This window comes from Carcharodon carcharias, chromosome 5 (assembly GCF_017639515.1).
Source record: "Carcharodon carcharias isolate sCarCar2 chromosome 5, sCarCar2.pri, whole genome shotgun sequence".
NCBI lineage: Eukaryota > Metazoa > Chordata > Chondrichthyes > Lamniformes > Lamnidae > Carcharodon > Carcharodon carcharias.
The window spans coordinates 119,915,306-119,941,446 of record NC_054471.1 but is presented as its reverse complement, the minus strand read 5'-3'; the positions used below and the strand labels follow the sequence as shown (position 1 = coordinate 119,941,446).

Here is a 26,141-nt window from a genome sequence, read left to right as displayed (position 1 = left end):
CGTAGTGGACTGGAGGAGATTCCAGAACTAGGGCTATGCAAGTCCATGGGGGAATTTGAAAACAAGGATAAGAATTTTAAAATCAAGATAATACTTAACAAGGAGACAACACATGTCAATGAGCACAGGGATGATTGGTGAATGGGACTAGGTGTGAGTTAAGACATGGGCAGCAGAGCTATGGATAACCTCAAAGTTATGAAGGATAGAAATGTGGAAAACCAACCAAGAATGTGTTGGAATAGTTGTTTATAGAGGTAACAAAAGCATGAAGGAGGGGTTCATCAGCAGATGGTGTGGATGGGATAAATTTGGGGCAATGCTATGGTGATTGAAATAAGCAGTCTTAGTGATGGCGCAAACATGTGGTTGATAGCTCACCTTGGTTAACAAGTATTAATCTAGAGTCTGATATATTGGAAATATCGGAAGATTTAACGATCTACTGAATAGGGTGGATAAGGTCATGGAGAGATTTTAAAATAAAGACAATGATCTTGAAATCAACTCATGGGGCACAAGGAGCCAAGATCGGCAAGGACAGGTGAGATAGCTGTGCAAGAGTGGGAGTAGGCTAAAGAACTGAGAAGTTTGTGAATGGTGGAAGCAGGGAAGCTGCACATAGAGCAAATTAGTGAAATTAATTGCTGGGGTGGTGAAGGCATGTGTGAGCATTTAAGCTGCAGAGGAGTTGATATAGGGGCATAAGCTGCCAATGTCCAGAGTTAAGGTTAAGATTTCAGCTGAGTGTTACACAGAACACTGGACTTGAGCACTACTGAATTTAACCCTTGCAGAGAGTCATGAAAATTGATGGAGATGGAACCAGAGACAGAGATTCTGGCAGAAACCAAAAGAAGATGGCTGTAGTTTTGCTAGCACTGAGAAAGAAATAGGAAGTTTCAGGAGTTGCTATTGGAAAGGTATTGCAATGGTGTTGTCACAGCACTGAGGTTGTGGTGGGAATTACAGGCTGTACTTCCATGGTACGTTGACCCTGTGTTTCTAGACAGAGGTGTAGCATGTAGATTATAAATAGGAGGGGAACGAGATTTGAATATGAAGCACATTGAAGGAGTCCATGGATGAGTGGATTGATCGGTGAATACCTTTGTTATGTTTCATGTTCTCTTATACTCACCTGCAAGTCCATGACTCAGGAGACATGCAAATGTCATGTTTGTAGGCTTCTGCCTCAGTACCTTTGGCAGCAAGGAGGTCCATATATGTCAGTTGTGGTCACCTGTGTGGGTAAACCATATAATCTCCTTCTCCTCTCACATTAATGCTTTTATGGTAACTCACAACAAAATAAATTCAAACTCATTTACTATCACGATTTGGCATTTGAGAAAGGTCAAAGCATCAATGTCCAGTTCCAGCTTGAAATCACATTTGAGTTTTTTCATCCTGTCTGTAAATTCATGCTTTTTTTAATAAACTGGAATTAGGTTCTGACTTTTGACTTTAAACTAGCCTCTTCCACTTCAACATTCTGTTAATATTGGACATAAGATAGTCCTATTTCAGAAGTCTGCGAATAAATACCTGTAAAATGGAACCATTACCTTGATACTGTGGATGATTTTGCGTTTGGTGTTGAGGGAAAGGTTGCCAGGGAAATTGGAATGTGCATAAAAGGCATCAGAATAGTCGTGCCAGTGCATTGTGGGGAAAAAGTTAGTGCCTGCGTTATTAGTTCATCACAACAAAGAGCTCAAAGAGTAAGAAAAGCACAAGCTGCCTTCCGAAATGGATTATTTGACACGATAGAATTCATTAATGTCACTCAGTCACATGTTAACAGTTTTTAATCTTTTACCCCTTTTTTTAGTATTTCAATTACGAACTCTTTTCATTTTTTTCAGCTTTGTCTCCTTTCACAAAGGTGCTTTTTTTTTAACTGGAGTATGTTTCTATCTGTGTAAGGCAACTCTCCTGTACCTCACTAAAGGGCCATATTTCATGTAAATATCAGCAGACTGGCCATAGACTACATCAGTCAATCTCATTCCTGCTCTTATTCAAGTTCCAGCCTTGCATGTGCGCCCACACATGCACACACACAAGCACACGCGCACGCACACACACACACACACACACACACACACACACACACAAACGGGCATACATCCCACACATCCCTATACAGTTACTCTCCCACACACACACACACCCGAAGACACCCCACACAGCATATTGGTGCACACACAGATATGCAGATGGCAATTTTAAACCCTAAAAGTATGTAAGTTTGGGTCGGTTAAAATTTTAAAAGTTTCAAAGCCAAATCTAACATTCTCTTGGAGGTAGGTCCCTCATTTAAATATTTTGATGAGACTGTGTACATAAGATTTTATCTCTGTTCCCTCTTTAACACTTGTCAGCTGGGTTTCCTGGGCCTTGGGGAAACTCAGTAGTTGAAAGGAGGCAAGGACCACTGGAAGCTTCCAAAATTGCTTGTGGGCAAGGAAGATCCACCAGCCCACCAAGCTGTCTTGCTAACCTCTCCAGTGACCCGAGCCCTCTCTCTCAGTGACTGATTGCCCTCCAGATCTCCTCCTTGCCCCCGCCCATGTCTTCCTCGATCTTTTCCACAGTCTTCCAACCCTCATGTCCTCCACAGTCTCCCTGCAGTTCCCCCACCCCCTCCATGAGTTACCTCTGCCCTGTGTCTTGTTTCTCCCACCAGCCCCCCACCCCCCCTCCCCCCCCATTATGCCAGGGTACCCACCCTCCACATCAATGTCCCCCTGAGCCACAATCTTTCCAGGCCATCTTTTCCCATCCCCCTTCATGTTTCGCCACCTCCCCTAATCTTACCCTCCTCCTCTAGACTCACCGTTATCAGCCTGGTGCTCATTCCACAATTAGCCTTTCTTTCTGGCAGGTTACACCCAGGAAGTGGATTCCAAAAATGTTAATCAGGCCCCTTCAATTAAATTCGGCAGGACTGGGGAGAAATTTGGATGGAGTGCAGTTCTCGAAATGTGTACAGGAGAACTTTTTAAGTCAGTATGTAGAGGGTCCAACAAGGGATGGCACAGTGCTGGACCTAATTCTGGGGAATGAAGCCAGACAGGTGGCTGAGGTGGTGGTGGAGGAGCATTCTAGTGATATCGGCCACAACATGGTACAATTTAAGCTTGTTATGGACAAAGAAATAGACAAGTTGCAAAAAAATATTTTGGATTAGGGGAGAGAGAATTTTAGTAAAATAAGGCAGGATCTGGCCAAGGTAGACTGGTAACAGCTATTTGTGGGGAAATCTACAGAAGAGCAGCGGGAGGGCGTTCAAAAAAGAAATGGGGAGGGTACAGACTCAATATGTTCCCTCTAGGGTGATAGGAAGGATTAACAAGTCCATAGAACCATGGATGACCAGAGATATTCAGGATACGATGAGAAGGAAAAGAGAGGCTTTTAGCAGGTACAAGGGGAGCAAATCAGCAGAGGCATTAATGGAGCACAAAGTGCAGGGTGGAGCTTAAGAAAGCAATTCAGAGAGCAAAGAAGGAATATGCGTGAGTGACTGGTAAAACTAGAGAAAATCCCAAGATATTCTATAAGTATATCAATGGGAAGAGGATAACTAGGGACCAAGGGGGCAATCTACGGGTGAAGCCAGAGGACATCGGTGGAGTGCTGAATGAATCCTTCACATCTGTCTTCACCCAAGAGAATGAGGATGAAGGTATGGAACTCGGGGAGTGAGACTGCAAGGTTCTTGAGCAAATTGATATAGGGAGTGACAAGGTATTGGAGGTGTTGGCAGGCCTAAAGGTGGACAAGTCTCCAGCTGCGGATGATTTGTGTCCCAGACTGCTGAGCGAGGCAAGGGAGGAGATCGCAAGGGCTCTGATCCAAATTTTTAATTCCTCTCTGGCCACAGGGGAGATGCCAGAGGACTGGAGAACAGCTAACGTGGTTCTGCTATTTAAGAAGGATGGTAGCGATAAGCCAGGGAACTACAGACAAGTGAATCTCACGTCAGTGGTAGGGAAACTATTGGAGAAAATTCTGAAGGAGAGAATCTATTTCCACTTGGAGAGGCAAGGTTGGATCAGGGATAGTCAGCATGGCTTTGTCAGAGGGAGCTCATGCCTAACAAATTTGATTGAATTTTTTGAGGAGGTGACCAGGTGTGTAGATGAGAGTAGTGCAGTTGATGTAGTTTATATGGATTTCAGCAAAGCCTTTGACAAGATCTCACATGGGAAACTTATAAAGAAGGCAAATGCACATGGGATACAGGGTAATTTGATAAGGTGAATTCAAAATTGGCTTAGTTGTAGAAGACAGAGGGTGATGACAGAAGGCTGCGTTAGTGACTGAAAGCCAGTATCCAGTGGCGTACCACAGGGATATGTGCTGGGTCCCCTATTATTTGTCATTTACATGAATGACATAGATGACTATGTGGGGGGTAGGATTAGTAAGTTTGCGGATGACACAAAGATTGGTCGGGTGGTTAACAGTGAGGTTGAGTGTCTTGGGCTACAGGAAGATATAGACGGGATGGTCAAATGGGCAGATAAATGGCAGATGGAATTTAACCCTGAAAACTTTGAGGTGATATATTTTGGAAGGAGTAATTTGACAAGGAATTATTTAATGAATGGCATGACACTAGGAAGTTCTGAGGAATAAATGGACCTTGGCGTTTGTGTTCATAGATCTCTGAAGGCAGAGGGGCATGTTAGTGGGATGGTGAAAAAGGCATATGGGACACTTGCCTTTATCAATCGAGGCATAGATTACAAATGTAGGGAGGTCATGTTGGAGTTGTATAGCACCTTGGTGAGGCCACAGCTGGAGTATTTTGTGCAGTTCTGGTCACCATATTATAGGAAGGATATGATTGCACTGGAGGGAATCAGAGGAGATTCACCCAGGTTGTTGCCTAGGATGAAACATTTAAGTATGAAGAGAGGTTGGATAGACTTGGGTTGTTTTCGTTGAAGCAAAGAAGACTGAGGGACGACCTGATCGAGGTGTACAAGAAAATGAGGGGCATGGACAGGGTGGATAGGGAACAGCTGTTCTCCTTAGTTGAAGGGTCTCTCTCAAGAGGTCATAAGTTCAAGGTGAGGGACAGGAGGTTTAGGGGTGATGTGGGAAAACTTTTTTACTCAGAGGCTGGTGACGGTCTGGAATGCGCTGCCTGGGAGGGTGGTGGAGACGGGTTGCCTCACATCCTTTAAAAAGTACCTGGATGAGCACTTGGCACATCATAACATTCAAGGCTATGGGCCAAGTGACTGGTGACTGGGATTAGGTAGGTAGGTCAGGTGTTTCTCACATGTTGGTGCAGACTCAATGGGCCGTAGGGCCTCTTCTGCACTCTGTGGTTCTGTGAACAGTGGCAGCAGTGTTTCCCAATCACTAAACTGCATTCCCACCTTCACTTTCTCCACCCCCCCCCAACTCCCAAACAGTCAAACTCAGACTTACCCTTCCATAGGGTACAAGATTTGAATGCAAACACACTTACGTACACAAACATTAGAGCAGGGATTGCTGAATAGCACTTTGGAGGGGGAATCTCGGATGATTTTCCACCCCTGATTTAATGCATTAACATCATCTTACTCAGTACACACAACAAATTGAATCTGTGATCTTCTGGTCTGAAGAACATAGTTTACAAATTTGTGCTCCTGACATGGAGTTGCACCTGGCAGGAATGTATATTGGGAATTGTGATGTAATAGTTAGTGGTTCCTGTGGAAAATCTTGCATTGACTGAATTCCCGATATGTGTTCCTGATGAGCAACTTGATAATAAATGCACCTTTATATAGTTTATTGGGCAATACTTTAACTATTGTGAGAACTATAATTTGTGTTATACATTATTTGCTCTGTAAACTTGAGCACATCCAAACTCAGCTGCCATGTTCTCATTCACACTGCACCGTTCACCCATATCACTGAGCTTGCTGACCTACATTGACTCCCACTCTAGCAATGCCTCCATTTTAAAATTCTCATCCTTATGTTCAAATCCCTCTATGGCATTGCACCTCACTTTCACTGTAACCTCCTGCAGCCCTATAACCCTAATTGATCCACGGTCCTCCAATTCTGGCCTCATGATCAATTTTAATCCCTCCACTATTTGCAGCTGCCAAGCTCCTAAGCTTTTGAGCTCCCGCTCTAGACACCTCCACCTATCTAGCCTTTCTCCTTTAAGATAATAATTAAAACCTAACTCTTTAACCAAGTTTTTGGTTACCTGTCCTAATATCTCCTCTTCATGTACTCAGCATCATACTTTCTTTGATCATGCTTATATGAAGTGCCTTGGGACGTTTTAATATGTCACATAAATACTACTGTTGTTATTTATTAGATCATCCTCTTGCCTGTGATTTGATCCATTGTGACAATGGTCCACCATTATGACACATTAGATATATCCTTAGATGAGCTCAACTGCCCCTGGTCATAGATGTTCATGCTATATCAGAATCCCTATAATGTAGTTCTGAGGGAGTGCTATATTCTCAGATGCTGAATTTTGGACGAGGTATTAAACTGAGTGCTCTCTTAGGTGCATTTACAAAATCCTGTGGCACAATCCAAAGAAGAGTATGCGTTCTCTCCCAGTATCCTGGCCAACACAACCAAAACAGATTATCTGATTATTTATATAAATTCTGTTTGTGAGATCTTGCTGTTTATGAATTGGCTGTCATGTCTGCTGATAGGACTACACCTCTAAAGCACTTAATTGGCTCTGAAGAAGCACTTTGTGGTGTCTTGAAAGGCATTATACAAATCTTTCTTTTCTTCCTTCCTTGTCTTCGCTCAAGAAGCACTTCTAGAAGTAAAATTAGCTTGATTGAGGGACAGCACATTGAGAGGAGTACTTTCAATAAGAAGAATTCCTTTTGTATGGGTCATTAATGAACTCTGTTAGGAGACATAACCATAGGCCATTTAATCCCTTTTGCCCGTTTCACCATTTACTGGGAACATGGTTGATCTTTGACTTAACTCCATATACCTTCTTTTGCCCCATATCCCTTGATACTATTGGTTAACAAAATCTATCAATCGCAGTTTTAAAATTAATAGTTGACCTAACATAAATTGCCATTTGCTGAACGAATTCACTCCTGAAAGACCTGATTTTAACTTTTAGGCTTTGTCCCCTACTCCTAAACTCTCCAACCAATGAAAATAATTTCCCTCTATTTACCCTATCAGCCCCCTTAATATCCTGGAAGCTTTGATCAAATCGCCCCTTAACCTTTTAAATTCCAGGAGATGCAACCCTAGTTTGTGTAATTTCCCCTCGTAATTTAATCCTTGGAGTCCGGGTATTATTCTGGTAAATTTATACTGTACCCCTTTCTAAGGTGGTGCCCAGAGCAGAACATTGGACAACTCCACATGTGATATAACCAGGGTTTTATATAGATGTAGCATGACTTCTACTCCTTGGATTCTAGTCCTTTAGATATAAATGCCAGCCTTTTTGACTATTTCCTATACTTACCCATGACAATTTTACGACCTATATACCTTTTTATTTACCTTTCACAGGGTGCAGGTATCACTGTCTCGGCCAGTATTTATTGCCCATCCCTAATTGCCCTTGAGAAGGTGGTGGTGAGCTGCCTTCTGAATCACTGCAGTCCATCTGGTGTGGGTGAACTCACAGTGCTGTTAGGGAGGAGGTTCCAGGATTTTGACCCAACGACAGTAAAGGAACGGCATTATAGTTCCAAGTCAGGTTGGTGTGTGGCTTGGAGAGTTGCTGGCAGTTGTTGGTGTTCCCATGCTTCTGCTGTCCTTGTCCTTCTGGCAGAGGGTGCAGATTTGGAAGATGTTGAAGGAGCTTGGTGAGTTACTGCAGTGTATCTTGTAGATGGTACACACTGCCGCCACTGTGCATCAGTGGCACATGGAGTGAATGTTTAAGGTGGTGAATGGGGCACCAGTCCAAGCAAACTGCTTTGTGCTGGATGGTGTCAAACTTCTTGAGTGTTGTTGGAGCTGCACTCATCCAGGCAAGTGGGGAGTATTCCATCACACTCCTGATTTTCGCCTTGTAAATGGTGGTTAGGCTTTGGGGAGTCAGGAGGCAAGTTACTCGCTGTGGCACTGTTGCCTCCTATTTTGGAGCCATTGAATGTCCCAAGAATAAGGGGATTCCCCTCCCTCAGTGTTCAATTTGAGGTGAACCATCGAGAACAATTCCTGCCGGTCGATGCCAAATTTGTAGGTAGCTGTCACAGTGTCTTTGTCAGAAGCAACTCTAGCCTCCTAGGGAAGACAGTGAAGTATTGGATAGGTTTTTGGTAGCCACGGTGTGCGCCCACTAGAAGGAGCTCATGATCTAGTCTGGCACTTGTAGATGGTGGACAGGCTTTTGGAGAGTCAGGAGGTGAATTACAGCAGAATTCCCAGCTTCTGACTTGCTGTTATAGCCACAGTATTGATATGGCTGGTCCTGCTCAGTTTCTGGTCATTGGCAACCCTAATGATATTGAAAGTGGGGAATTCAGCAATGGCAATGCCATTGAATGTCATGGGGAGATGATTGGATTCTCCGATGTTGCAGATGGTCTTTGACAGTCACTTGTGTGGCGCGAATGTTAACTTGCCACTTATCAGCCCAGGCATAGACACTTGAGTCTCTTTGAACTTCAGCTGTTTATAACTTTTCACTATTTAGTTCTATCCTCCTAGGTCTAACGTGGATGAACACACACTTGCCTACATTGAAATCTATTTGCCACAGTTCTGCCCATTCACTTAATTTGTTGATATATCTTTCTAATTTTATGTTTCCACTAACATTGTTTACAATTCCAATCTCTGTGGGACACTACTAGACATATCCTTCCAATTTGAGTAGCTGCCCATTATCCCTATTTTCTGTCACCTGTCACTCATCCAATTTCTTAGCTAGGTAAATAATTTTCCTTCGGTTCCATGAACTATTGGCTGTGAAGGAGCATTTTGGAATGTTCTGAAAAAGCACTACATAAATTCTTCCTTCCTTTCTTGAAATTTTTATTCTTTCATGAGATGTGAGTGTCATTGGCAAAGCCAGCATTTTTGCCCATCCCTAATTTCCCTTGAACTAAGTGGCTCGCTAGTCCATATCAGAGGACAGTTAGCAAAGAGTCAACCACGTTGCTATGGATCTGGAGTCACATGTGGGCCAGATCAGATGAGGATGGCAGATTTCCTTCCCTAAAGGACATTAGTGAACCAAATGGGTTTTTACGATAGTCGGTGATAGTTTCATAGTCACTATTACTGAGGCTAGCTTTATATTCCAGATTTTGTTAACTGAATTCAGATTCCACCAGCTGCCAAAGACCCAGCTGGGTCTTTGGATTACTAGTTCAGTGATGCCACCATCTACCCATTTTGGCTTCATTCACTTCTAAAAGTATAATTAGCTTTATCAACTGCCAGAAACACCAAAATTGGCTAATATTAAGTATAATGTAGAATGCTCTAATCTTACTATTCAGATGGCCATTATGAAGTACTGGATCTTTGTTTTTGTGGTTTAATGACATCATCTGAGCTCCTTGTTCATCTTATAGGTATTCTCCCATTTAAAGTATTTTTGAATAGCACATTTTAGTTTTAGCACAGTTTGTAAATTGCAGAACTTATCCAAATAGCACTACTTGCATTTTCATTTTTGTGCAGATACTGAGCATGTACCACATTCTAACCTCACGTGCTCAGTCTGCTTTTTTAAACATACCCTCTCCCTCATTCCCATTCCCCACCTCGCTCGCCGCTTCTCTCTCCTGATTCCCATTCGCTGCTATCCTCTCTCGACCCCCTCCCACTCGCTGCATCCCTCTTCGGACTTACTCCAGCTCACCGCGCTCTCCCAACCCCTTGCACCCTACCACTCAGCACTTCCTTCTTCCAAACCCTCGCTTCTTCCTGCTCGCTTGCCATCCCTCTCCCAAGTCCTCGCTGTGAGCAAGGGCTCAGAAAGTGGGTGGCGAGAGGGGCAGCAAGTGGGAGGGAGTCGGTTGAGGGAAGCGGTGAGTGTGAAGTGGTGAGCCGGAGAAGCGAGAGAGGTGGCGAGCGGGTAGAGGGAAGTTATGAGCGGAAGGTAAATAGAAAGAGTAGTAAGTTAGTAAGAGTAGCAAGCAGTCAACTTCAAGGCAGCCAGGTCAGGAATCTAACCCATCCTTCTTACAATGCAATGATGAAAGCAAAATACTGCAGATACTGGAAACCTGAAACAAAATCAGAATATGCTGGAAAAACTCAGCAGACCTGACAGCATCTGTGGAGTGAGAAACAGAGTTAACATTTCGAGTCTGTATGACCCTTCTTCAGAGCTACAGAGAAGTAGAAATATGTTGAAATTTATACTGTTTAAGGGGGTTGGAGCAGGTGAAGCTGGATAGAAGGCCAGAGGTGGGGGCAAAGGGGAAATTGATAAAGATGTCATGAACAAAAGGACAAAGGAAGTGTTAATGGTAAGGGCTAAAAAAGAAACTGATAGTGGCATAAGGGTAAGAAAGCAGAATGTGATAATAGCAGAACAAGGGTAAGCACTCTGAAAGAACAACATGGAACAAGTAACAGATGGCCCTTTTGTGGGTGAGGTGGACGGAGGGGGTGGTCGTGGGGAATAAAGATGGAAAGTGGGATAAAAAGAGGGGATAAAAAAGGGATAAAACAATGACTAAAAATAAGCAGATAAATCAAAATGAATGTTGAAAAAAGGGAACATCTTCCATCTGTCTGCAAGCATGACCCAGACCTTCCTGTTCTCTTGCCCACATGTCTGTCCTTGGCCTGCTGCAATGTTCCGGTGAAGCTCAACGCAAACTGGAGGAACAGCACCTCATCTTCCGACTAGGCACTTGTACATTGGTACAATTAAATTGTTTTACCTCAGATGAACTTGTCAAATTATGAAGTTAAGTATAGGGTAATCAGTAGTTTTCCCATGGAAAAATTAAATTTGTTCTGAAAGTGTGATACTTATTGAATAGTGTAGCCATCTCTCACGCAGTTCACAAGTTGAGAACAGCCAGTTTTTCAAAGGTTCTCTTTTACATGTATGTCATGGTCATTCCTTTTAGGAACTACATTTTGCATAGTGTTGTGAGGGCAGCTCTGCGTTGTCATAAACCTTGCTGTTCTCATTTGGATAACTTTGTTCAAATTGTTAATTCCCCTATCAATACCTGTACCTCTTTAATTAAAGTGAAAGGTAGGCATTGTTCTGATCACATTCCAGCAAGTAACAATCTTGTTTTTACTTTCTGGGAATAAGAGTGAGATTCAATTCTGGTACAGTAATTGTTCACTGAATTCCATTGGGCTTCCATGTTCTGTTTCTCCTTTGAATGTGTAACCACAAAAAGGCAACATTTTAACAAGGTTTTTTTGTGTTTTAATATTTTAGATGATTGATAAATTTGCACCAAATAATTTTTTTGAAGATTACATTATCAATAATAAAACCTGATTGATGTGAATAGAACTCTGTTTTACTGCATGGTGTTAAAAATATTTTTGGGAAAGCACTTTGAAGAGCAGATTGACTAGCAGCCTGTTCTTCATGGGGGATGTAATCAAAATTTGTAAAGAACACACAAAAATGCTATAGAATTTCTGCCAGCCTGCACTTTGCAGGGTGTGAAGAACAGTCCATGTGATCATGTTTGCTAAAATAAAAGGCATTTAGAATCCTGGACTTGAACAGAGTAAACCTTAGTGTAAACTCATGTTGATGATCTCATTCTCCAGTTTGTTAAGACTATAAATATAGTCATCTGAGTTGAAGACAAATCTGCTGTATGCTGTTTGATAAGGCTCAGAATTTTGGAAAACTAAATGGAATAATGGGTTATACAGTGGCCTTTTCCATCTGTGGCCATGGTTTAAACCCAGCCCAGACCAATGGGATGAAGTGTCTTCTCTTTGTTGGCTATAAGGCATGAAATTAATTTGGACAGCCTTAGTTCAGTTTTTATTGGGGTATACAACTCAGATCTATAAGCTCATTTGTGAAGACTAAACATGCTGATTTAGGTGTGCTTGATGACTAACACTTAGCGCCTGAATTGAGAAGAGCTTCATTCCTCAGCGCTAGCATTCCTCACTATTAACCCTGATGAGCATTAAAAAAATGTGACGTTTAGCATTGGATCCTAAATGTAATTTTGTAGGGGAAAAAAATTCTTAAAACGTGAATACGTCTTCCAGTCCCTAAATATAATTCACATGGAAAAATGTGAAATATTGCATTAATCATTCAACATACAAGTTGATTATGTAAGCTTAATCATCAATAAGAAATGGTGTCATGCTTCTGTGAAGCACCTTGGGATGTTTTTTAATCTTGAAGGTGCTATATAAATGCAAGGTGTTGTTGCTGAATGTGGTAAAGAATGGTGCGCTCTGCTCTCAAGGCGATACCTGACTTTTTTGTTTGTTGTGGTGTGTAGGAGAAAAGAAAGAACCTGATGAGGAAGAATTGGTCAGTCTGAGTAAACGACTAGTGGAGACCGCTGTGATTAAGGCTGTACAGCAGTACCTAGAGGAAACACAAACTAAAGCAAAACGGAACACAAATGGGCAGAAAATAACGTTTAAAGACATTGACCCAAACAATGGCAGCAAGAAATGAAAATGTTACATTTGAAAACACGTGTTTAGTGTGTGCAGAGAATATTTTTATGAGTACACATGATCATTATCTCAAGCATTCAATATACCAAGGATGAAAAAGCTGGGGGAAAATTTTAATTGAAATGAAAATAATGAAGACCTTCACACAATTTATTCTTCCAGTGCAACTACTGCAGGAAAGCGTGACCTTCTGCTAAATGCTTGTGTTTGGACCTCAAATGTGACGAAATGGCCTCACTTATCGAAAATATTGGTTTGCTTCTTCTCAATGTCACCAAGTTCATGGATTTAATTTGTACAACTACGATTCTTTTTATTGTAGCAGCAAAGGGAGTGAAACACAATAACAGAGAATAAATCTAAAATGATTGAAGATAGTCCATATGTAAAACTGTTTGAGCTCTTGCAACAGACTAAGCAGATTTATTCATTTCACAAAACTAAGTTATATGTAAGCTGAATTGGCTTGTGCACATGGATTCTACCAATATTTATTTATGATGATGGTTGTATTTGTGACACAGTCTACTTTTCTTTTACATTTTTTAAATTTGGATCATAAATAGTAGAATTAAATCAGCTTTTGTTAAATGAAACACATTTTTATCTTTTCTTCTTCAGGGAAAAAGCATGATTCTGACGTAATTAGGAATGCTCTGCGGAAAGAAACCATTACAGTACTTTGCAAACTTAATCAGATAAAAGAACTATTGTCGCATCCAGGGACACAAATCAGAATGCAGAGGGAAATGGCTGTAAACAGCACTGCAATGAAGCAGTGATAAGCAAAGGATCTGTCAACATTGGTTCTTATGGCTTGTAAAATGGAAAGAAAAATACAGTAATAAAACCTCTTCAGAACTGAGGGTTGAGGTCACTTAAAATTAAACAAGTTTTTTAAAAATAATTATTATTTTGTATTCCAACTAGTTCAATTGGAAAGTTTAAAGTTCAGTATTGCTTTATTGACATTTGCAAAACATATATAATATTGCAGCTCCTAATTCATTTGAAATTTATATAATATATAGATATATATCTATATATATATATATGTACACATTGCTTTTATTCTTACAAACATTATTAACTTGAATGTTGTTATTGGTGAAAACACATTAATTTTATGCTGTCAGTGAGAGATTACCTGAGAAAAGTAGCATTTTGTTTCTGTGACCTAAACAAATTAAGCCAACGCAGTTATGTGGAATGGAAGCTTCAGAAGAGTACTAATTTAATTTGCATTTACTTCAAACTAATTTGCATTGGTACATTAGTACGGATCCTGATTAAATCAATGCATCGGAAAACTTGAATTCATTAAATGTAATCTGTCTCGTCAAGCTGTACGGGGATACAGTCTATTAAGTTCCCAGCAATGAGTTACAAATGCTTTTTGGCACTCGAGACTACATGGAATCCATTATCTGCCTCATTTGTATGTGCCCAACAGTCAGTAGATATTCAACCAACTAAAAGAGATTCAGGGTCATCCTTGAGGATGTTAACAGAACAAACAGGAATATTGGATTTTCAAGTATTAAATGGAAACATTTCAACATTCTTTACTTCCTGTACCAAAAAAGAGTTAATTTAAATTGTAGTTCCTTTTATCCTTTTCAATTATCCTTGGTTTATATAATTTTGTATTTACTTATATGCTGCAATTTTTAAATATTGATGTTAAACAGTTTTAAATGTTGATTTGTCTACTCCAAAATTGCCATTAACCAAGTTATTATGATGACATTTAAAAATAATATAGGTGTGTAGGGTTAGATTAAATACTGTTTGGATTCATGAGCCACTTGTGTTTCAATAGGCCTTTGAACCCCAATTTAATTTCCAAGGGGCAGAAATGCATTGACTGTCTGTTTCATAGTCAAAGCCTGAGGGAAGATTTTTATGTGTGATCAGTGGGTTTAAATATTTATTTTTTGAGAGCAGTAAATAATTCAGAATGGCAGAATTATGATTTAGCAATATGGTCAAAGCATTGTGATTCATTGTTCATTTACTTTCACTACAAGCTCTTTTCTGCTTTAGGGTCAATTTGCTTAAGCCAAGGGAATAATGATTTTGAGAGCCCGAGTTAAATACATAAATTAACTGGTTTATAGATTTCCAGTAGCTGTGAATGCACAGAAACTGGTCTGGGTAAGCTCACTGAGCATTTCAGGATGGGGAGTGACACTAAAGAAACACCTGCTTGAATCACATACACATGAATAATTTTCATAGATATGGATAGTTTTTCAAGAGAATCATAATTCAGTTAATGTTCAAGTGAAAATTTTATTTTTCATTCCTTTCAAGACTTCGTCATTACTGAACGCAAAACATGCCTTTCTCAAATTATATCACGAAATAAAATGTAATAAAATGTGCTGTATAAGTTTTAAACAGTGATTTAAATTGAAGCCAGGGAAAGAAAGCAAGCTTTGGAGGTTGAATTTCTATAGTAATTTTTAAATGTTATTATAGATTTGTGATGTGATTACTGATGTCATTTAATGGTTTTTAAGTATGACTGAGCCTTGTTTTAAAATAAAAATTATTCCATTGTATTTATCATTTGGTTTGCATGTCATTTACTGAATTATCACAAATTATCACAGCAGAATAATTTTTAAACAGGATATGCAAATTATTAATTGTTTACCCTGTTTTAACACTATTATATGGAAAATGTTTCAGCATGTTTATTAAGATTGAGGTTTTCTCCAGACCTCAAGCACAGACCTTTGCTACTCTGATTCTGTGCATTATTTTTGCTTTGCTTTTCATTATAGATAATATGTTGACTCTCATGTTGTCTTATATTGATTTCTTTGTGCTACTTATAAAATTTTCAAACTTACATAACTTTGTTGTTCAAAATTATATTTGCACAATTAAAAAAAACAAATAAGCTTTTGTGTCTTTAAAGAAATAATGGATTCTTGTTTATAGTAATAGAAAACAGTTTTTAGGACTCCAGCCTATTGCTAAAACAGTTGAAACAGACAAATAACAACTTCACAGTTGACTATCAATTCACTGACACTTTGGGATGTTTGATAATCCAGCAACAACTGATTTTCAATTACACACTCAATAAAATAATTGAAATAAAAATCTTACTGTTATATTGCATAGTTTGAATCTAAGGCTTCATACTTGCAAGTAGACACTAAACAAAAGTTAGGCAAGATGACTGACGGAGTAGCCAAAATGAAAGCCAGGTTTTAAGAAGGTTTTTGAGGATAGTGAAAGAAGCAACAAGGTGGAGGGTTTTAGGATAAGAATTACAGCATGCAGAGCTGTGATGAACACACTGTCCCCAATGGTGGAGCAACTGTAAGTTCCATCAAAGAGACAAGACTCAGAAAAAGGCCTTCAATCACAGACAACATAGGAACATATGATTCAGGAGCAGGGTTAGGCCATTTAGCTCCTGGATTCAGCTTCACCATTTGATAGGATCATGGCTGATATGATTGTGGCCCAATCCACTTTGCTGACTACCCCCTATATCCCTGACTCACTTGTCAATCAAGAATATATCTAACTCAGCCTTTAAAATATTCAACAACCCAGCCTTCCTGCTCTCTGCAGAAAGAGAGTTCAACAGATTAACGACCCTGTGAGAGAAACAATTTCTCCACATCTCCATCTTAAATGAGAGAGCATTTATTTTTAACCTATGTTTCTCTTGTTCAAGTCTCCCACAAAGGGATATATCCTCTCAGCATCCATCCTGTCAGTTCCCCTCAGGACCTTATATGTTGCAATAAGATCACTTCTCATTCTTCTGAACTCCAATGGATTCGGGCCCAACCTGTCCAACTTTTCCTCATAAGATAACCCCTTCATCCCAGGAATCAGTCGATTAAAGCTTCTCTGAACTGCTTCTAATGCTATTATATATTTTCTCAAGTAAGACAACCAACACTATACTCAGTACTCCAGATGTGGTCTCACCAATGCCCTCTACAGCTGCAGTAAAAGATCGCTATATTCCATTCCCCTTGCAATAAGCTATAACATTCCGTTTGCCGCCTTAATCACTTGCTGTATCTGCATACTAACTTTTTGCGATTCATGAACCAGTACCCCCAGATCCTCTACCGCAAAGTTCTGCAATCTTCGTCCATTTAAATAAGATATTGCTTTTCTATTCTTCCTGCCAAAGTGAACAAGGTCATATTTTCCCTTCATTATACTCCACCTGCCAATTTTTTGTCTGCTCAACTGACCTATGTAAATCCCCTTATAGACTATTTATGTCCTCACAATTTAATTTCCGACCTATCCTCTTTTTCAGCAAGTTTAGCATCTATTAATTGATCCCTTCATTCAAGTCCTTTATATGCGTTATAAATATTGAAGCCCCAGCACTAATCCCTGTGGCACTTCACTAGTTACAGCTTGCCAACATGAAAATGACCCATTAACCCTACTCTCCGCTTCCTGTTAGCCAACTAAAAGAACATCCGGTTTAGGCACCAGAGTAGGCCATTCACCCCCTCGTGCTTGCTCTGCCATTCAATAAGATCAAGGCTGATCAACCAATCCTTTGCCCATGATAAAATGTTACCCCCCTACATTATGAGCTCTTGCGTAGCAACATTGTGGCACCTTGTCAAACACCTTTTGGAAATCCAAGTACATCACATCTACAAGTTCCCATTTATAAATGTTACTTGTTACTTCCTCAAAGAACTCCAAGAGTTGTACAGAAACAGGAGAATTATCTGTCATAACTCTTCATTCTTGACAAGGGCTTTTTTGAGGGTGCGGTGGAAATGGGATGGATCCCTCGGCCTCTAGGCCTCACAGACAGGGGATTTCAGGAAGACTGGACATAATGGGAAATGGGAATAAGCTACTTGGAGTTAAGTTTGATTGGTGATCAGGAGCAACATCTACAGGAGCAAAGGTAGATACCTGGGCAACAGGGGTGCAAAGGTGAGGAATGAGGTGTAGAAAGGCAATGAAGGTGAGACCCACAATGGAGAAGCTACCTGAACATGTCTGAGAGTCAGTGACACAGAAGGGTGCACCTGTCAGGGTAGATAGTTGCTGATTTGCGTGCCCTTGTTGAGGGTCAGGCGAGGGTTTGTGGCAGCCGTCATCATTAGAAAATGAAGACACACAGTCTGCCTTAACGTGACAACAGACTCAATGCTTTATCAAAGTACAATGTGTTATTATTTACAGCAGGTATACCCAATTCAGTCCACTAAGTGACATTGCTGATGGCCTGCAGTAATGGCCAAACCTATAAGATGCTCCCCCACGGCTGAGAATGAGGTGGAAGCAAACTGCTGGCTAGCGCCTGATTGGGATTGGGACACTTGTGGCATTCAGCCCTGGCATGGAGGTGCCAGTAGGGCACCTCCAAAGACTGCTGCACCATCATCACTGCGGTGGCAGTCTCTGTCACAAGGTGAGATTCCACAGCTGCTTTGTCTGTCAGAGGGACCATAGAGTCAGATGACCATGATGGACCCCAGTGAAGCCCCCTCATCACTATCTGTCACCACATCAGCCTTTTTCTAGCTCTCTTGATCACTGGAGAGAAGCACCACCTGGGGCAGGGATGGCATTACTCCATTTTTTTGCGCCATTTGTGCACAGACCGGACCATGGCATGCATTCCGTGCACGTCTGTATACTGTTCCTGCATTCACTCTGAATGATGCTACATATCGCTCTTCATGAGGTTGGCCATTCTCTCAATGGATGAGCGCAACACACTGACACATTGTGGAGCATGAGATGAAAAGAATAAAATGAGAGCCTGAGCAAGGACAGTTTGTTATACGGGGAGTTTTGCGATTTGACCCCTGAAACTAGAGATATTGAGCTGGTATCACCATGTCAATAGTGAACCCCCATATATCTCTAGCATCCCTGTGGCTTGACATTTTGGCCTTATCCGGGCCAGCTCCTCAAAGTATTTCAGCAATGTGAACTATGGCATCCCATTGTCCAGGTTGCTGAGCACACATCTCTACCATGGCCAGGAGAACTCTGTATGCCCTTAGGATGCCCCTCTCTTTTGCATTGTGGTGACTGCTAATCAGGGAGCATGCTATCTTTGAACTCATCTATCCAAACCTGAAAAGGTCATTGAACCATTTCTGGTGGTGCACTCAGTTTCTCCTCACCGCTCCTCTACTGCTAACTTTGTTAGCCAACCTCAGCAAGGCCTTCTTGCTGAGATTTGCAGGCTTTCTGTTGCCACTGGCAGGGAACAGGATCTTTCCCTGTGCTCAGGCAGCACCTGTAGTGAAGCGTCCAGATGTTTGGAGAGGGTGGGGGTGGGGGTGGCGGTTGCAGTGGGGAATCTGCTGCCCAGCAAAGGGGATAGTAGTAGGGGAGGGAGTGCTCTCTACTCAATCCCTTGGACAAATGGCAATCTCAGTAATGGCTGTCCCCTGAATTTTAAAATCAGGCCCACCATTGCCTATGCCCTGCCTTCTGCTCACGTCCTCTGCCACCAATTGTGCAGCGAGCCTGATTCTGAGCCAATTAACTTCTTTCCATATTGAAGTTGTAGCATGTGTGAATTGCAAATGCGATCCAGGGTGTGTATGTGTATGTGTGTGTGTGTGTGTATGTGCGAGAGAGAGAGAGAGAGAGATAAGCAGTAAAAAGAGTGAGATTTGGCATGTCACTCTCACCAAAAAAAATAAGCCTCACTAATCGCATTCCCAGCCCAGATTAACTGCTATGCCACCCTGAATTGTCCTTTCACAACTGTTAGGCTGCTGCATAGTTAGCAAGAACTGAATGGCAGATTTTGTGCTTTAAAATTAGCTTAAAATCCTGCTGCCTTGGGACTGCCCCTTTTCCCACATTGCCATACCCTGGTCCCCTCCAAAGTTGTCAGGCACGAGCCCCCAGCTCAATGCTAACAGACAATCCTACACAATCTTCAGGAGCCTCTTTTAGTGATTCCAGTCTCCAAGACCGTCTTCCCAAAAGTCACCAGAAACCCCTCTCTGAAATAAACAGACCCTGAAGTCTTTCCAGTGCTAAAAACTGAATAACTAACTTAAGACTTTAGTTATATCTCTGTTTTTGGAAAACTGAATAACCTAAGACTTCAGTTATATCTCTGTTTTTGGCTATATCCTGGTTTTCAAATGTTTCTTTCTTTTAACTATCCTTCTCATGGACTGCAAGACTCATCTTTTTTTCCCCTTTCTTGTCTTTCCTTCAATTTTCTAAGAAGCTTGTGTATCTTTCAGTTTTCAGTTCTGACAAAGAATTATATCTGAAATATTAACCCATCTTTTCTCTTCACAGATACTGACTGGCCTGGCCTATATTTCCAGGATTTTTACTTTTGTTTCTTAAAATGATACATTGTTTCAGAATCAAATTATCTGCCAAGATGCTGTCAATTCCAGATTTAATCTTCAGCATGATTAAAAGCACATACAAAAATATAATTCAAAATTAAACAGTAAAGCTATCTATAAATAAGCAATAAGCATTTGGAATTTAGGATGTTTTATTAAGTTAAAGGCACTATATAAGTTGTTGTTGACTTATTTGGAAAATACTGTCATAATTTACAGAAACAAATGATATTATTTCAAAAGATGAATATATGCTAAATGAGATTACTCAAAATTCTGACCAACAAATATAAATTCACTAAAATACAGATTGTAGTGTTAGGAACCCTTATCTCCAAAATCTATTTGCTTTTTTTAAAATTGGAAAGACATTGAACTATAGTTGTTTGGTAGTACAGAACTTGAGTATTGCAGAAAAAAGAGACATGTCTAAGATTTCTGCCTTGTACTCATCAAGACACTTTGCAAGAATACCAAGATAAAGGGAAAATAACAATTTATACTGTATGTGGAGAGAGTGCTGATTGGTTGACAAGTGGACTCTGATTGGTAGCGTTGTTGCCATGGAAAATGCACCAATAATGGTGACTGACAGTTAACAGTCACGCATTGTTTGAAATTTAAACTAGGCAGCTTGACCCTGATTGGTCAAGGCATTGCCCTGAGGAATGAGTCAGTGAATGGCTGTTACTTATTTTGTTTAGCTGAAACAGGCACAATATGTGTACATGTTCTTTCTCTCTACAAAGAACAGGACCCTATGTATTAATATACATAGCTTCCAGTACATGTAAATGCACCACACTGAGAGCCCATCTGACAATCTTAAATTGGTTGTCAGCATAATTCTTAGCACACAGAATTATTTGGCAAATGTTGTCCAATCGTGGAATCACATCTAATGTTGGACACTGTTTTGAGTTTTGCAAGCACGGGCTGGTTGGGTATGGTCTGTACCCTGCCAGTTGCGAACAGTGCAAGGGACATCCTGTTTAATACAATCCACCAGTTTTTGGGTTGTACACCTACATCCTGGCACTGAAATTCATATACAACATTACTCAGTTGTGTGATAGACAGAACGTCCTTTTGGCTTGACGGCAGCATCCCACTAGTGGCAAATACCACTCATGTTACTGCACAGTAGCAGTGTGAAACAGCTAGCTTCACCTGTTGCTCAAATTTTTGAGATACCTTGCCCTTCCAAAGTAATCTGAGGGCACTTTTCAAGGCTGAAAGTGATGGCCTTAGACCTGTTTGCGTAAACCTGTACATTGAACCTATACATTGAACCTATGAAGTCAGCAACTCGCGCAGCTGAATTCAGTTTTAGGAACACCGTGTATGCCCAAATAGATGATGTTGCCTTCGGATCCCCTTTAGGCCCAACTCTCACAAACATCTTTGTTGAGTTCTATGAGAAACATGTCTTTGATGGAATGACACCCTACCTCCTACTCCTGGTATATTTCCAATATGTGGATGATACATTTGCTATATTTAAATCCACAGATACATGCAACAACTTCCTTACATGTCTTAGTGGGCTCCATGCTGTGCTCAAATTCACCTTTGAATTGGAGCTGTCAAATTAAGTCCCTTTCCTTGATGTACTAGTTAAGAACTCTGCCAGGAGGTTCTCTACAAAGGCCTGCCTTCCCTGGTCAATATACACATTGGGATTCTTACAGTCCCACGCACTATAAGATTGGTCTCATCGGCAACCTTGTGAATAGGGCCCAAGCCATCTGCTCACCATGCAAGCTTAATACTGAAATTGGGCACATCAAAGGCATCCTGCAGGATAATAGCTACCCTGATCAGATCATTTTGCACTGTATATTGTTGTTGTTTTCCCGTTATATTGGTATTCTTGCAAAGTGTCCTGATGAGTGCAAGATGAAAGCTGAGACATGTCTCTTTTTTAGACATTTAATTAATTGGGCACTCTTCAGAGTTTTTTTTAAAGGTTACATGATCACTTTGGTCTGTGAGTAAGCTGCTTTTTCCAAGAAATCACATGACTTCAACTAAATGACCAGCAAAACACCTGGGAAGATAAGAGTTATTTTGTTTACTTGAGATAAATTTTAAAAACTGCAGTTGCCAGGCTGTGGATCCTTGGTGATTGGCTGAAAAACACTTGACCTGGGAGGAGTTCTGTCTGAACATGTTTTTTGAGCTTTGTCCTGGGAGAAAATTGTGAAGGAAGATTGTTCCTCTCTCTATCACCCGGTATTGCCTGCAGTCCAGGGTGTTCATCTTCAGCCAGAAAACTCTCTCCTCAGTATAACTCATTTGTATTTGAAAGCCTGTGACGCTGTGACAAGCAAGAGTTAACAGTTCACAGAAGATCCTTGGGGAAGGACTTCCAGATAACTACTGTGACCAGTGCTCTGTCATCATATGCAGGAACAACAAAACGACAGCATCAAGACCTTTTTGAACTTTATCCTTTTTCATAGTTTTCCTTTACACCAATCTCTGCAGAGACCTTATTTGTCTTGTCCTTGGTTTTGTGTGTGTGTGTGCATTTGGGATTTTAAAAGGGCTAAATCATTACACTTCTGGATTATAAATTCTACGTTAACCAGTTTTTCAACTTGTTTTAAAGAAGTTTTGTTTCATAACAAATCAATTCTTCTGAGTTTATTAAAAGAAGCTTGCTTAAATAGTCTTTTATTCTGGGTCTAGCAGTAGCGAAGGTAAACAATGGACCATTTTAGTGAGTAAATTAAACATTTACACTTATGATGTGACTTGTGGAGTCGTGGGGCAAGAAAAACCTGCGCACTCCTCCCATGTCAGTCAGTAGGCTGTCTGAAATATTGCTTCATGCTTCTTAAACTTTGTGTAGCAGATCTAGGGATGTAATGAATGTGTTGAAGGAATAGTATTCAGTGTTATTGCATGTGCTTTATCCTGTTTGTCACCTTTTAGCTTGAAAGTGAACACATTATTTAACAGGTTCAGTTTTACAAAAACCATACTACTTCAGGCTACTGAAAATATTGAGTACACGTTTGAATAATTCTTAAGTGAAAAAGAATCAGCCCATGGTAAATGACTGCCGCTCTGGTAGAAAATATTATAACCACTAATTCTGTAAAACTACTATTTTTTGTTGAAATGCCATAAAACACTCAATAATTCTGCCCTACTGGAGAGAAAACTAATCTCAGACTAAGGGCAGAATCATCCCAGATTTGCACTAAGTGCAGTAGTGGGCAGGAAAAATGATGTTTCGCCTGCCAGCCACAATGGCGGGTTCACACGCCATGTCGTCCCAAATGCGCCTCATTAATCATGCATTCCCAGGAAACATGCTGGGTGAGCTCTCATTCACCTGCCGCATCATCACCTCGCCGTTTCATCACGCTGGGTGCCATATTTAAAGTGCAGCTGCGCACATACTTCTCAGTGCTTCCAGCCCAGGACTGCTGCAAAGAAGATTTGGCCTCGAAAGGCAAGAAATTTGCAGCCCTCCAATTTAATGGCGCGTCCCTCGAGCACCTTTTGGATGCCGGGGAGGCCCACCGTGAAGTCCTCCATCTCCCCACTCTGGCCACATCACTAATCCAACATGGGAGGTGGTGGCAGCGTTGTCAGTGCCACCGTCCTGCAAAAGAGGACAGCTGCCCAGTGCCAAAAGAGGATGAATGATCTCCTCCGTTCCGCCAGGGTAAGTCACTCTTCTCATCACTCTCAGCTCACACACTCACAAACCCATCACACACCCACAGGGATATCACTCGCTGCCAGTTCAAGGGACATCATCATTCATTCTCTCACACACACCTTCATTGTCCTCATCCCACCTGTGGGACCACTCACCACCCACACATGCCAGGCATAATTATCATCTGGCCTGGCAGGCATCTTGCTTACACTCTCTCCATCTCTATTCATGCAGGTCAAGCTAGCGCACAACAAAAGGGAGAGGTCTCAGACCAGTGGAGGAATGCCTGAAATCAAGGTCCTCATGGACTTTGAATATAGACCCATCCAGCTGGCCGGCGATGACCTGGATCGGTCCTGTGCTGACGGTGAGATCAGCAGAGCTGTACCAAGTGAGGATCCAGCAGTGCAACATTCTTCAGACAACCATGCTGTGAGTGATGTGTCCTGTTTCACAGGCCACTGCCATGCACTATTTATCTCCCCTTGCTTTTGCAGGTACATCTGCCAAACAACTGACAGAGTCCATGACCCAGGGCCTCCAAACCAGCCCCGAAGAAACCTCTGCAGAGGAATCTGGAGGCACCGTCCCCGAAGTCCCATCACAGCGCTCACCCATACCCTCCACCAGCGCAGAGACACATGCCTCAGTGGGACCAACTTTAAAGTAGCCTTGGGATCACAATCCGGTGAGCACCTTGCACTATCTGACAGCAGCAGGTGGCAGCAGGGACTTCCAAGGTTTCCAGCACTCAGAGGACTGCTAGAGGCCAGAACGTTGCTGAGTGGGAGTCAGATGACAAGCCTCTGGACTCGGTCATGTCACATTTGCTGGAGCTGCAAAGGAAAGCTTGGGAACATCAGGAAAGGAAGGCCACTGCTCTCCTCAGATTGCAAGGCATGATGGAGGAGTCCATTGCCTTCACTCTGAGGTGATAGTGCCAGCATGCCAATGCACTGAGGTCAATACTGATAGGATGGCGGACGCCATGGAGATCTTGGTCCAGGACATTGGTCCTGCACGAGGACGTTGGTCCATCCCTGACGCCATAGTTGCCCTCCAACAGAGTGAACGCGGGAGGAGTGTGGGGCAGCTCGACCTCACTCCAGCTACCCTTTCTCCTCAAGGAGTCAGCTAGGGGCCCTCAGGCACCCATAGGGAGGACGATCAGCTCTGGGGCCATCCAGCCAGGTGACTCTGGGAGCGTCCAGTCCATCTGACTCCCCTCTTCCTGTGATCCAGCAGCTTCAGCTCCACAGACCGAGGAGGATGCCACTGCCAAACAGCAGGCCAGGGCCCTCCAAGACTTGACCCTCCAGAGGATGCAAGGTCATCATAGACAGGGCATAGTAGTAAGCAGGCTACGGCCACCTCTGCCGCGGATGTCTAGGGAACACCAAGACGTAACTCTTTTGGGCCACAACCAATTAAACTAGATTAACTAAATCAGGGACAAAGTAAAAGCAGCCCCTTAAAGGGAATCTGCAAAAACAAAAGACAAAATTCAAAGAAAACTTACAAAAATGTGATTAAGGGGGTCGATAAAACACCCCAGTCCCCATGGTGCCCAATGGGCATGGAAGGCCTCAACGTTTCGGCAGATACTGCGTGCCCCCTCTCCAGGGACACCCAGCCACAAACATAGCCATGGAAGAGGAACAGACAGTCGGGTCGGAGAACCCCCTCGATTGCCCACTGCCCGGCCCTGTTAATGGCTAACTTGGCCAGGCTCAGGAGCAGGTTCACAAGGAGGTCCTCCTCCCTCCCAGCCCCCCTCCACACTGGGTGTCCATAGATCAGGAGCGTGGGACTGAAGTGAAAATAAAACAACAGTAACACGTTCTTCAAATAACTGAAAATGGAGTGTAGCCCGCAACAACCAATATAGACATGGTCCACAGACTTCTCAAGGCCGCAAAAGCTCAGGTATCTTGAGAGTCCGTGAACCGACACATCTTATAGTTGTATGAGACTGCTGCATCCTCCACCCCAGGACCCCAATGGAAAGCATGAGGACACCTCCGTAGAGGGCCTCCCAATGGGTACCTCTGCTGCCGGATGGCAACAAGGCACGCCAGGGCATGTCCAGGCGGTGAGCGAGGGCGAAGAAGTGAAGGGCTTGCAGCAGCAGCCCATACAGGAAACTCCTCCATGCCGTGCTAAAGGGCACGGAGGGCATTTCCGTCAGGCAACTCAGGTTGTGGGGCATCGGCTCCCGAGGGAGGGTTCGGGGCTTGGGGCCAATGTAGAATTCCGTCCGAACAGGGGTACACTCAGACGGAAGATCACCACGCACCTGCACCACCTCGAGACCCAGGATGACGTTGGGGCCGAGCATGACCGTCCTAAGGTCTTGAATGGCACTGGCCGCAAGCCAGATGTCCACGGACGCGTGATGCACCAACTCCTGTGGTAGCATCTAGCCCACTCCTCCACCACCCAGCACGTCCCCGACCCCAGCA

At 42.2% G+C, this 26,141-nt stretch overlaps 1 protein-coding gene across 1 annotated transcript in view; it reads left to right on the top strand.

Moving 5' to 3' along the window:
• The window catches only part of LOC121278068 (A-kinase anchor protein 7-like), a 184,503-nt gene extending 171,267 nt beyond the window's left edge, over window positions 1–13,236 (top strand). Inside the window, exon 9 of the mRNA XM_041188122.1 lies at window positions 12,462–13,236. Within this exon, the coding sequence (XP_041044056.1) occupies window positions 12,462–12,643 (182 nt within the window). The 3' untranslated portion in view covers window positions 12,644–13,236. The remainder of the gene's footprint in view (window positions 1–12,461) is intronic.
• Window positions 13,237–26,141: the final 12,905 nt, after the last annotated feature.